We start from the raw sequence: 13,430 nt of genomic DNA on the forward strand, positions 1-13,430 counted from the left end.
CCCGCTACTCCTGACTGGACGGTCCATACACAGACATGACAGGACCAAGAAGCAGCAGTAACGCCCGGGGGAGATGAGGCTCAGGCTCAGCAGAGTGAGGGAGACGCTCCCTCAGTCTCAGGAGGTGAAGTAGGAGTCCTGCATGGAGTAGAGGCGGTCGATAGGGGTGAGCAGAGACGAGTCGCCCAGGGACAGGCAGTCACCGTCAGCCAGATGACACAGGGGGTCTCCATCCATGTCACCATACAGGCCCTTAAAACCTAAAGACACATAAGAGTTTCATTCAAACTGAGATGTCTAGTATTTCATATATTTGACAGATATTCGTACAAAATGATTGCTCAAATCAATGTAAATTTTGGGAGATTATGTAAATTATGGGAGTTTTTTGTCTTTTGCTCAGGAAACAGTAACAATTTAGAGTAATGCAGTGAGCATCTGGTAAAAAAGAAATCCCCCAAAACCAATCGTTGGCTATATTAAGAAAACTATAATTTGGTAAGAAAACTATAATTTGGTGGTGTGAGCTGTATAAATGACTGTTAAATTGGATTACACTGTATGGTTGTCTCTGAAACTACTGAAATACTTTTGCAGTCTCATCATGGGCATATAAGAGTTTCATTAAAATTGAGATATCTATTATTTCATATATTTCACAGTTACTTGTACAATTGCTCACATCAAAGTAAGTTTGGGGAGATTATGGAAGTTATGGAAGATTGTTGAATTTTGCTCAGGAAACATTACTAACAATTTAGTGGAATGCAGTGAGCATCTGGTATGATTTTTACCCAACACCAATAGTATTTTGCATTTAAACCTTTCTCATGGCTTCTACCAACAAAGAAATAGGAGCTATTCTGCATCACAAAGGCAAACTTTCTGTGTGTTTTAAAGGTCAAAGGTCATGACTAGGTTTCAGACTCCACATCAACAAAAATAATACCAATAAATGATGACCAACAATGACGTCATTTTTCTCAGTTTCACCTATTACAGAGGCTTTGTGGGGCAATATTGTATTCTGCGTCATGTTTTAACAGCACCGAGGTGTTTACCATAGGGGTGCATGTGATCCCCGGGCATCTGAGGCGGGGTCAGGCCCTGTCTGAAGGGGTCCATGTCGTAGTCCTGCTGCTCCAGGGTGGTGACTCCCATCTGCTGCTGCTGCTGCTGCTGGAGGCGGGGGTAGGAGGAGCCCAGGGGGTCCAGCTCGGAGGTCAAACCGCCACAGGAGGGCGCTGTGAGGCACAGCAGAGTCAGGAGACATGCAGGGGGGTGGACAAAATAACAGAAACACCTATTATATGGACATCAAGGAGGCACCGAATAAGGAGCAGGGCCACCCTTTGCCTTAAAACAGCTTCAATCCACCTTGGAATGCTGACATACAAGCTTTGAACTGTGAACATTTTGTTGAGACTGTTTGACTGAGGTGTTGATTCAATTCTAGATAATTTTTGAGGCTGAATTTTTTTGACGTTTAGAAACTATCCTGTTAAGTGTCTGTCTATCCCGGTTGGTGAGCTTTGGCTTGTGACCACTGACCGTCTTTGCTGGTGCAGTCTGTCTGTGTTTGGCAAAGGTTGTCATGTTTTTCCCGACTTTTCCTCCTGCTATGTTAAATAGTTTTGCAGTTTTTGTGTCCAATACACTTGCAACTATTTGGCCTCTTTGAGGTTCTGTTCGTTGCCTCATGTTGCTTTGAAAACTCATATATCAAAGCGGTGACTGTCAGACTTCTTTTAAAGCTGACACATACGGCTAAGTAGCATTCAACTTAATGTGACTCCCCTGTGTAGCTGCCTTTGTAACTTTGATTTAGTTATTTTGAAGTTAAAGTCCTTTTTCTGTGGTGTTTTGTTTAATTTGCCCACACCACTGTATCAGATACAGAAAAAGGCTTTCCTGAAACCAAAATGTTTTACCAGTACAAAATGTTTACAGAAAATGTTGCAGAACATCTTGGCTCAAAGTGTTTATGTATTTTCAATTGTTTAGGGGTTTAGGGCGTATTGTTTTTCTTGGGAAATCAATTTGTCATTGTGGAGAACCGAGGGTTAGATCTATCTTGGTCTTAACATGCACTGAGTATATCATCCAACATGTTTCAGTATTTTATTAAAGAATCTTTCAGCAGCCTAATACCTGTGTGATGTGATGGGTGTTCATGCTGCTCCTGTGTCTGGTGCTGCTCCTGCTGCTGTTGCTGCTGCCTCCTAGCCAGTTTCTTCATCTGAAAACATGTATGATGAAACATGTAAGCTCACATATAGGCCTGCTGTAAAATCCCCTCTCACTCGACAGTCCCTCTGCCACCCAGGTTCAGCCGTGCCTACACACACGGTCTTCATAAGAATGTGTTCACTCGATTGAAACGCATTAACAGTGGGGTAAAGGACATATTTCCCTGGAGAAGGGAAAACCACACACGTGCCCACTTTGTGAGGAAATACAGGACTTAATCTGCAGTGATCTAGCAGTGAGATGTCATCAGTTTCCTGTATGAAGAGATAACCAGACTGATTTCCACTCTGGCAGGCAAACTCAGTGGCGAAAGAGTCCTTTTATTAGCAGTGCATATGACTCTGTGTGTGTGTGTGTGTATGTGTGCATGTGTGTGTGTGTTTTGTATTACCTTGGCTCTTTGGTTCTGGAACCAGACCTGCACAACCCGGACGCTCAGACCGGTCTCTGCTGCCAAGGTCTCCCTTACCTTGGATCGAGATTCAAGGGAGGGAGAAAGAGAGAGAGAGAGACAGGGTGAAAAATAGAAAAATAGAAGGAGAGAGGAGGTCAGTAGAAGGTGACTCTCATAATGCAGTGCAGGGAATAAAGAATCCACCTCTAGGGAAGAAGAAAAGGGGTGATATTGAGAAATTACAGAATAGTATTCGCCTCATTCCTGTACTTGTTTTGGATTTTTTTAAAGTCAAGTCCGCCTCATAATTATATTGCATGTTGGTTTCACAGTATACCCACATCCTCATCTACCACTAGACTGCTGGGTGAGTGCAAAATAAACAGTCTACCTTTCGACAAGGCTTGGACGAGACCTCGAAGGAGGCTTTGAAGGCCCGTCTTTGCTGAGTGGTCAAAATGGTGCGCGGCCTTTTGGGACGTTTGCTCTCCAGGTCGTCCAATCGAATCCGTCTGCCTGCAGCCTTCTCTGTGTCCTCCTCCTCTTCTTCATCGTCATCACTTTTACCTAGTGGGCAGATGTGGTTGAAACGCAAAATATTTATTTGCTTACAGGTTATTCATGTAACACAAAAATTTAATTGCAGAGAGAAAATTCCACCCTCGGATACACTGTTACCTATCATCAATCTGTCATGTTCAATACGTTATTTGGATCGAGTTATTTTGTGATGTGGTGTTGTAATTAACTTTTTTGATGTACCCACTTTCCCTCAACCTGCCTCGTCCTCCTCTATGTATTGTATTCTGGTGTATTGAGGTTACTGTTGGTGAAGAAATTGGTCTCTCTGCCTCTTCGAGTCTAGAAAGAAGCCCTCGCTCTTTGATTCTGAGGGACTGACACGGAAACCTGACGTTTACCACTTATGTTTTAGATAGCTGAGAAACTTTCTGCTATCAACCTTCATTGTAGCTGCGCTGGAAATATCTCAACATGATGTGACGTTGGCTGGGTTTTGCCAGTTTCCACGTGAATAAGAAAAATACACCACTAAATAACAAAAAGGACCCAGAAATGCAAGGTACATCACCAATAGTTCTTTTTTTTAACATTGTTTAAGTGTTTTAGGATGGGTTTTTCCTTTAAGACAAAAGCCTGAGACAAATATGTACACACACACACTCTCTCTCTCTTACACACACACACACACACACACACACACATGCACAGCCTGTACCTGTGTCAGAGGAAGTCGGGCTGGCCAGACACTGGTGGTAGTCCTCCCTGGCACACAGTAGCTGTCCCTCCCTGAGGACGCAGCGGTCTCCGGTCTGCAGGCGGCAGGAACACACGCTGCAGGTGAAGCAGCGCAGGTGGAACACAGCGGCCCCTGCACGCATCACCAGCTCCGCCGGAGAGATGGCCTCCGCACAGCCCCCACACCGCACCGCAAACAGACTGGACAGAGAGGGAGAGAGAGGGAGAGGGGAGGAGGTGCAGCAAAGAGAGGAAACAGAGAGAGAAACTGTGAGAACTCAGTGAATAACAGGGAGAAATGTTTTTGTTTGGTTAAGGGCTGCTTGAGTAAAAGCTTGTCTATTTCTAGTTCAGATACTTGAGGTACAACGGCCCTCACACCTCAATAAAAAAGGATTCCACATGAAAAAATGTTTGGTTGACTTGGGGAATGTTGCTAAGTCGAGCTGTCACTCAAAACAACTGCCAGCCTCTTCCCCTCACCCCGACTTCTCACCCTCCCCTCCTCCTCCTGCCCCGGCCACTCAGACACATACCCCCAGAGTGGCGGGTGTGCATCTTAGCGCCTGGCAACCAGGACTGGTGGGCTTAGCCTCAGAGACTGTTACCGTGGCTCCGGCTGCCGTGTCCGAGGCCGTGCTCCCGGGGAGGCAGGAGAAAGGCTCTCGGCAGGCCATGGCTCCAGGCAGAGGGGGGGAATCAGATCTCCCGGTGGGACAGGCTGAGCCGCCGGTCCCGGGAATTATCCGTGGAATTATCCCTAAGTCTGCTTAACCAGAGCAGGACAAAGGCAGAGCCAGCCCCCAAGCAGCAGGACCATTGTCCGCTGGCTGGCACCGCGGCATTTTGGGTCTGTCCCGCAGGATGATGCGTCATCATTCTGGAGCTGGCGTTTGTCTCCAGACCTGACTGGGTCACCAGACCAGTCACCACAGAGGCATGAGAAAATGACAGATTTTTTCCTTTTTTTGTTTTTGCATAAAATACTTCATGCAGCCTATAAGGAGAGCCTTTGTACATATATCCCTGACTCAATCTAAGAATTTTCCCTTGCTACTGTGAATTACCACAAGACAAAACCAGGAGTTTGAGGGATTAATCTGAACTGGAATGATGTACAGCTTGGGCTCATACTGATGTTATAGCAGCTGTTGTACTGCTGGACAAATGTAAAAATATAGGTTTACTGATATATCTTTATTAATTATCATATATCAGGTTAGGGTCATGTGGGCCACTGCCAGTATGATGGAGGTTCCTCTCTGACCACAGCTAAATAAAAACAGTCTGTAAACCTGTAATGAAATTTTATTTTCCTACATATTTTATTTATTCATTTAATTAACAATTTTGTCTACTGTCTCCCTGTCTTAAGGGGCTGTCAACCCACTTCAAAAATAGTCATATGATGGTCTAAATGCTTTTCCAAGAAGGCTGAATGCCAAGAATAAAATTCTGTGTGAGTTAAATAGTGAATACTTATATAACAAATATAAAATGGTCTCATTTAAAGATATTAAATATCAGCACAAAATATTGGCTCTTGGTGACTAAAAATATTGCTATCATTATTCAAAAAGCCACATAGGTCAAACTTGTAAATAAATTCAAATTAACATTCAAATGAGACAAATGCTGCGTTGGACTTCCTTTTAAATATATCTACATACATTCAAACAATGTTTACAGACAAACACAAACTCACACTGAACATAAAGCAAACACTCAGGTTGAGACATCCTTGTTAAAAGGTCTGGAACCGCAACATCCTAAAGCCAAACATTGCTGGGACCTATTACTGTTGCCGTGGGGTCGCTAGGGAAACAGCAAAGCCCATTCCGAGAAGCTCGGGAGGGTCAGCCGGGCTGCTTGACCGATCCAAGCTGTCTGCCCCACGGCCCCAATGGTATGCGCTTTAATATGGCCAACATACCGTCCGTGGTATGTGCATTCCTGTGGCAACGAAAGATGCATCAATGAAGTATTTCAAAGGAAGTGTGGCAGGGGAAATACCCGGAATGTTTCTGGGTTCCTATGATACGGCGAAGTACTTGGTTTAATGCCTCAATATGATGCTAATGCATGTCAAGGAAGAACAAACTATGGGCATTACTGATGTGAGTTTTCGAGAATTGCTTTTCCATTATACGCCTTGTCCAGTTCGTCTTATTATATTATGTAGCGCAGTACTCTTAAGCGTTGTTAATGCAAAGGTAAAAGTACCTCCAATACTTATGGAGCTGCTCAAGGTGTTTAATATTTCAGTGTTTCCGTTGACATGATTGGCGCAGAGGTCCTGCCAGGCGAGCGGGAACACTCAGTCACGCTGGATTTAGGCATGGCAATTAGCGACAAGATTATTACAGAGAAATAAGTCAGCAAAACCCTGCGTCCTTCCACACTGACATGGCTTCGGTAAAGCACTCTCAGGATGGATGCATTGTATCAAAGAGTGTTTATCAGAAATTTGTTTAGGTAGGATGCAGGGAGTTAGACCTAGTCATACACACACACACACGCACACACACATGTACACAGATACACACATGCACACATATACACACACGAGCAAAGCCCTCCTCTGCCATTGTTCTTGCCCTGACTTCTAAAGCTGACCTTTAGCAGTCAGGCAAACAGACTGCTGGTCTAGTGGACATGCAGACAGATCCTGTTTCTGGATCAGGTTCACCTGGATCCTTTGGTGAACGCGCACTGACAGAGGCTGTGTATCAGATAAGGATCTGGGGGTCAAGTGGACCGCAAATCACACCGCTGATCTGACGACCAATCTGCTGTCCAATCTAGCTGCCCGCTGAACCATTCAGCCAATCTGGATCCACTGACAATCTGACCAAACTAAGCATCACGTTGTCAGTCAGGAACTTGCACAGTAGTACAGTAAGTTACAGCACTACTGTCTCTGTACCATGTGTGTCTGTATCCACTTGTGTCACTACATGAGTTTAAGTGAAGGAATAAAGTGATTCTACATTCTGGTACAAAAGTTACGGCTTGTTGGCCTCAGAGTAATAACAGCAAGCACTAGATTAATTTTGGGATTAAGAAGGATGTCATAATACAGTATGTATGACTTGATTCAGGTGATTTGAATCCTGGTGTTATCATCTTTCAGCTTCCATTAAAATAGGCCAAGCTCAACGGTCTGGTTGGCATCAACTGCGCAGGTGAGCAAAGGGAAAGATGAGGCGGGATTCAGACAGAAAATAAGAGACAAATGTTGTCACAGTATGGAATAATCATCACTTCTTAGCTGGCTTTACAACAGCCCAGATCAAAAGAAAGGGAGGGAGGAGAACACACTTTGTCGGGGAGAAACACTGACCCCGTTTCAAAACTCTCATCCATGTCGGGGACAAAAGCAGTGTGTGTGTGCGTGTGTGTGTGTGTGTGTGTGTGTGCGTTAGGGTGCCAGAACCCTGGACAGGGCAGCGGGGGGGAACGAGTAGGGAGGTGGAGACATGAGACCTCGGAGGCGGTGCTTTGGCACCAGGCCTCCTGCTAATTGGTCAGGTCAGATATCTCACGGTCGGCTGGGCGTCGTCCCATCGCTCGACACGGGGCTCCTGTGAGCCGGACGATCCAGATGCCACGGCACGCAACGCCAGGCAACATGGAGCGCACCGTACCCCCAAAATAAGTTCACACCATCCTCGCCGCCTCTCTTGCAGGGAAGCCCCAGACCCTCTGACATATGGCTCTACTCTCCTAATTACCTCTCAGTCCTCTTTCTCTCTCTGTTTTGGCCAAATGCTATTAAATCATACAAGCTGAACCCCTAAAGTTGCACGCTTTTACATGAATCCACTCCAGTTGCCGTTTCCTCTTTACAGCAATGATAATAACATTTATATTCCAGCTTGGTCATCGTAAAAAGATGGCCTGCTTTAGCTCCTCTTATAATAACGACTAGTGTACCTGCAAAATGGCACCTGGGCTTTCAACAACGCCAGCGAGTAATTTCAGTTGACTGCGAGTGCGATGGTGGGGAGCATTTTGGACCGATGCGTGTGAGTGTAATGTTTCCCGTCTCTCCGCCCGCCTGCTTGGCAGAACGACCATCACTAAATCGTTCAGAAATAATGCGAGCAGCCGCCTTTTAGGGTGTACAGTTTTTGTCTTGGCTCTCGTTTAGGTGAGAGTGTGTTTTGGAGGAAGGCTGAGGGGATGAGGTGGGTTGGATGGGAGGGAGGAGGAGGAGGAGGAGGAGGAGGAGGAGGAGGAGGAGGACGGGGGGGTACTGCCTCTTTGACGACACCATATGCTGTCCCCAGCTTGCAGTTGCCACGCCGATGGGCCTCGAAATTTTAACACATTTTGACAATGTGTCAGTTGAGCTCTACCCCAGATCGCATGGTGTCTGTGTGTGAAGGTGTGACCGTGTTGTTGTTGTGTGTGTGTGTGTGTGTGTGTGCGTGTGTGTGTGTGTGTGTGCACGTGTGTGTGTGTGTGTGTGTGGGTGTATGCTATGCAATGGTGTTCTCACATTCCAGGGCCCATGCCACCCCTTCCTCCCGCAGTCACCTTGTTCCTCTTAGTGCACTGTGCCAAGTTCCCTGGAAGTCAACTCTTACACCCTAATAGTATACACAGATATACATAAATACACACAGATACACATGAATACATGCAAATAACAACATACCTTTCCACAAATCATCAATAGTATTCAATTGCATTAAAAAAACAGCTAGACAGGATAGAACCTGTCATAACTTAAAGTAAATACAAATCTCTCTTTCTTTTTCCCTTTCTCTCTCTCTCTCTCTCTCTCTCTCACACACACACACACACACACACACACACACACACACACACACACACATATTATAGTCAAGGTCAGAACATGGACATAATTCTTTTTGGTGGCTTGATATCCGGAAAAAGAAAAAGTACAGTACTTTTTAAATGTCTTAGCCATGACATGGATGTGTGCTGTGGTATGCAACCAAAACTACAAGTAACTTCCCAAGGTAATAGTACTAATCACCATGAAAAGCAATATCATTAACTAAAACTTGCACCTTGTATTCAGTCAAACAGCAACACATCATCACAGGGTTCAGGAAGAATGTTGATAACTTTTTCATCATAGTAGGCTATAATAAGGAGTGTGAAAGAAATGGTGCAGAAATCTCATAAATTACCGGATGGTAGGCTATTCTTACAGTATTATAAGGCACCAAAACTCTAAAATGTCTATGTCTTTATAGGCAGCATTTACAAGGAGCAAAATAATAATAAAAAAAGCCCATATGACTAAGTAGCCCTTCACAAAAACCAATAATTCCTCTTTCCAGTTTCATTTTACTTTACATTGCATTACATTTCAGAATCGGAATTTCAGAGATAAATGAGCAAACATGGAAACTGGAAAATCCCTTGCATCGTTGCGAGGATGATGTAGGCCTAAAAATTACTTTTTGTCACCCAGATGACCAGTGTAGCCGTGACGTGTAGGTCGCCAGTTATTTTAATGTTTTAGCCCAAATTACAGTAATAAAGGCTTTTTCATAACCAAATCCACCTCAGTGCCCTGGACCTCCTTTTTCCACTGAAGACTTTGTGTCAATATTGAAAAGGCAAAATATGCTGTAGCTACATTCTGAGATTTTATGATTTCAGCTGTAACAGAGTGCAAAACCAAAAGATCAATTAAACAATTAGAGCAGCACTTACTCAGCATAGTCCCGCTTGCAGTAAAGTTTGCGGTCCCGCAGGAAGCAGGAGTTCCGCAGCGCGTCCCCGCACGCCGCGCACCGCACACACTCCTCGTGCCAGAGGCCGTCAGTGACTCGGAGCAGGAATTTGTCTCGGATGAGACGGTGGCATCCCGCACACACTGCCTTCTGATTCAGATCTGCAGTGGAAAAAGGTTGAGAAATTCATACTTATCACACTTTTCAAATCAATAGGACGCATGTAGTTAAAATCTGCTTGGCTGTGAAAACCTGAATTAGCTGGATCTATGAAAAGTTTGACCTAGGTTATATTCTTCAGCAAGATGCAATGCAATTAGGCTATATGTCTACCTATATATTAAAATGTGATGAAAAAAGTAAAGTTAATCAGCTATTGTGTTTGTAAAAAGAGTATATGGTTTGTAAAGTGAATTTGCTGTATCAATTGTTTTTAATTGGTCCAAATATTAAATTCGTTAGAGTTTTGCGCCTAAAATTAGCACAAAAAACATCCAATATCACGGGTGAAACAAAAATAAAATGGACATTTTGTAACTTTGTAATTAATCAAATTTAACTCACCCAGTAAGGATGCTGCTGGTCCCTCCACCATGGCAAACCTCTGCGAGGGGAAAGAGGAGAAACATTGCAAAACATATTTTAAATGACCAGTGGACTAAGGCTAATTTAACAAAAGATATATCGAATTTTAAATCAAATTTGAAATGAAGTAATTTACTCTAAAATTCGATTACCTTGAAAATCTAAGCTTCCTAAGGGTAGAAAGATATTTCTTAATGATCTGCCGGTTCTTCTTAAAACATCTCCGCCGAGCAGCGGTGACCGTCCTGGTGAAAGTTGCAGCGCCGACCGGAGAGCAGCGGATCAAAACTTTCTCCTCCGAGTGTTTCCCACGTCCTCCCTGCGTCCAATGATATTGACTATTTATCTATCAATTATCCCATTAGAAGTAAACGGGAAAGGGAGAGAGAGAACGAGAGAGAGAGAGAGAGAGAGAGAGAGAGAGAGGTAACCTGCACCTGCACATGGAGGAACTCCCTCTCTCTCTCTCTCTCTCTCTCTCTCTCTCTCTCTCTCTCTCTCTCTCTCTCTCTCTCTCTCTCTCTCTGTCATCGGCTCCAGCCACCCCCCCACCCCCCACAAAGTTACGAGCAACCCACATGAAAGGAATTTATTTTCAGTAGAAAACTAAGTAGGCTATTGCATAATATGAATACAACCTAAATAAGTGGAACCATAAAATTCCTAAAGGTGTGGCATAAAAGCTGATACTTTTAAGTGATACATTTTCCATTTGTCAGCAATTTTTACTTCAAAGTTAATAAATATTTAATAACTAAATAAATAAATAATGAATAAATAATAGATAGATAGATAGATAGATAGATAGATAGATAGATAGATAGATAGATAGATAAATAGATAGATAGATAGATAGATTATAACTTTAAAGTATAAAAATAATGGGGCAGCATGTTGATTTAATTTAACTGGCATTAGAACTGAGGTGGCAAAAGAAAAAAAAAGTGAAAGAATCTCTTAAGGGGCTTCATAAGTTTTCCGTCCGGTCTGCAAGTCTGCAATGCAAATCTTTGCATTGCCGGTGTGTTGGTATTCTGAATCAGGACAGGATAGGCTTTTTTCTGCTTCAGTAGAAAGACAAAGGATGAATATTTATTTTCACAGTTCCCTGCAGAAATATTTATATACCATTATATATTTTATATTCACACAGGGTATTATTCACATCATCTTTCAACCATCCCAGGTTCATCACAGTATTGCAGAGTAATGCAGTATTAAAGCTCCTTCTACATGTTCAGTCCTACAGAGGTTTGTAACTCAGACTCAGACTGGATGGACAACCAACACAGAAGCTGAGGATGCTGGAATCTGTCAACCCAAACAGAAACACCGAGGGCCACTTGAATCAAACATGCTGTAAATGTGAATCTGCCTTGCCGTGGTTACAGCCTGCGCACGCCATCTAGTGGCTAAAACGGGGAATAGGCCTGTCAATATGATGACACTCAAATATTTCATTCAGGTGGAAGAACTGATACTTCAGTTAAATTTTATTCAAGACAGAGAGTGTTTCTCAGCAGTTCTTGTCTATGAAGTTACTAAATAAAATAAAGAATTCAGTCGATCGCACAACACAATGCTTTTTAGTGATCAACTGAATTCTTTCTTTAGTATTTTGGATGCACAAAATCATTGCATTTGCAATTATGTGTAAAAAGTATTCAAGTTAAAGTAGTATTAGTAGTACTTAAAATAATTATCCAAGTTGAGATAAAACACACAGACTCGTTTCTCGTGCTCATTTCCATTTTCTCTGGCTTATACCTAAGTGTGTTGCATAGATGTGCAATACGTGAGCTGTGATTATAGGGTTAGGCTGACATATTGATTTGCCAATATATAGAACTTATATTGGTTCCTCTATTAAAAATTCAGATATCCGTCAACGGTGTCCACTGCAAATACGATGGAGGTTCTTCCCTGACTACAGCTACAGAAAAACAGGCTATAAAACCTGAATAAAGGTCTATTTTCTTAAATAAATCTAAATATATAAATAATCAATATAGCTTTTTCTAAATTAATTGTTTATGTAATGGCCTAATGTTTCCACAGTTTCCTCTACTACCACTGAATAAGCAGGGTGGGTCATCCTGCATGAAAGAGCTAAATTTCACTTTTCTCAATGGAGAGTTTAAGAGTCATGTTGGTCTAAATACTGTTTCAGAAGGTTTAAATACGGGTCTGGAGGAAAACACTGGATCCTTCAATATAAAAATATCGGTATCGGCCTTCAAAAACCCATATCGGTCTAACTCTACCTGTGATGCAACAGTTCCACAACAGATATGTCCAGATAAAAAGATATCGACACAAACAACACATTTCGTATTCATTTTAAATAATTTTATTCTGTAAGAATTCTAAAATGTATTTTAGAAATGTAGGGATGGTTTCTGTTTTTTTATACAATTCCTCTTTGAATAAAATATGATTTATTTCATATTGCATTGGGCTGCTTTTAAAACGGATACCTGAAATTATCTATTTACAAAAGAAATCTGTTAACAATTCTATTAGAATTCATTTTGACAGTGTACATCACCTCCGTCTCCCTCCCGCGTCTGAACCCTCCCCGAAACCCCCAAAATACAATTTTTCTTTCACTTTTAATAATCATTTGTGCTTGGTACAAAATATGCTGTTTTACAACTTGAATCAAGTCTTTTTTTTTCCATCTTCATATCACTGACATTGTGGGAGTATATACAGAGAGAAAGGGGGACAGGTGTCATGTGATCTGGTGCGGCGCCTCCAGCATCTCCATCAGGAAGGTGTCGATGGGCGTGTCCCCGATCAGCTTGAAGAAGAACAGATGCTCCAGACACTTGAGGCCGATGGAGCGCAGGGCGGGCAGGCGGAGCAGCAGCTTGGCAAACCTGCAGACGACAGAAGGAAAAACAGTTTAGAGTAATAATCTGCAACATTTTCATATCAATCGCTGATCGGTGTAACATAATAGTGATTCAATCAATAGTCAGTTCATGAAAGCTTTTATAAGCTGTGAAACCTCATAACTCCAATTTTGGTGATTTTCATGTTTTCACTTCAAGGATTACATGATTCCTCTATGGGTTGAGAAAATTCTACCACCTTTGGGTCTTATGAAACCCTTTCAAAAAACACTGGATGAACTCAAATATGCATAGTGGTCAAGTGAAAAACAAGGCTGCTTTTCTTAATTCCTGAAAACATGACATTTTGGAAATAGCCTACAAGGTTTT

At 42.6% G+C, this 13,430-nt stretch overlaps 1 protein-coding gene across 1 annotated transcript; it reads right to left on the reverse strand.

Annotated features, from left to right (window-relative positions):
* Positions 1 to 117: 117 nt before the first annotated feature.
* Positions 118 to 10,213, reverse strand: LOC139649643 (LIM homeobox transcription factor 1-alpha-like). The gene is made up of 8 exons (XM_071526116.1): positions 10,183 to 10,213; positions 9,599 to 9,779; positions 3,882 to 4,102; positions 3,036 to 3,211; positions 2,642 to 2,719; positions 2,152 to 2,239; positions 1,062 to 1,244; positions 118 to 260 (listed from the first exon to the last, which is right to left on the reverse strand). The coding sequence occupies exons 1-8, from the start codon at positions 10,211 to 10,213 to the stop codon at positions 118 to 120; spliced, it is 1,101 nt and encodes a 366-aa protein (XP_071382217.1).
* Positions 10,214 to 13,430: the final 3,217 nt, after the last annotated feature.

The sequence above is a fragment of the Centroberyx affinis genome, unplaced genomic scaffold, assembly GCF_046629955.1.
Source record: "Centroberyx affinis isolate AG114_WGS23_722 - 3 ecotype Tasmania unplaced genomic scaffold, CSIRO-AGI_Caff_v1 ptg001386l_1, whole genome shotgun sequence".
In the NCBI taxonomy this organism is placed as follows: Eukaryota; Metazoa; Chordata; class Actinopteri; order Beryciformes; family Berycidae; genus Centroberyx; species Centroberyx affinis.

What these genes read in the sequence shown, in the direction of transcription:
- LOC139649643 (XM_071526116.1), bottom strand. Translation starts at nt 10,213, where the DNA reads ATGGTGGAGGGACCAGCAGCATCCTTACTGG. An exon ending in TCCAGAACCAAAGAGCCAAG is followed by an intron (nt 2,240 to 2,641) that starts GTAATACAAAAC and finishes ACATGTTTTCAG; the next exon opens with ATGAAGAAACTGGCTAGGAG. An exon ending in ACACCCATCACATCACACAG is followed by an intron (nt 1,245 to 2,151) that starts GTATTAGGCTGC and finishes TGTGCCTCACAG; the next exon opens with CGCCCTCCTGTGGCGGTTTG.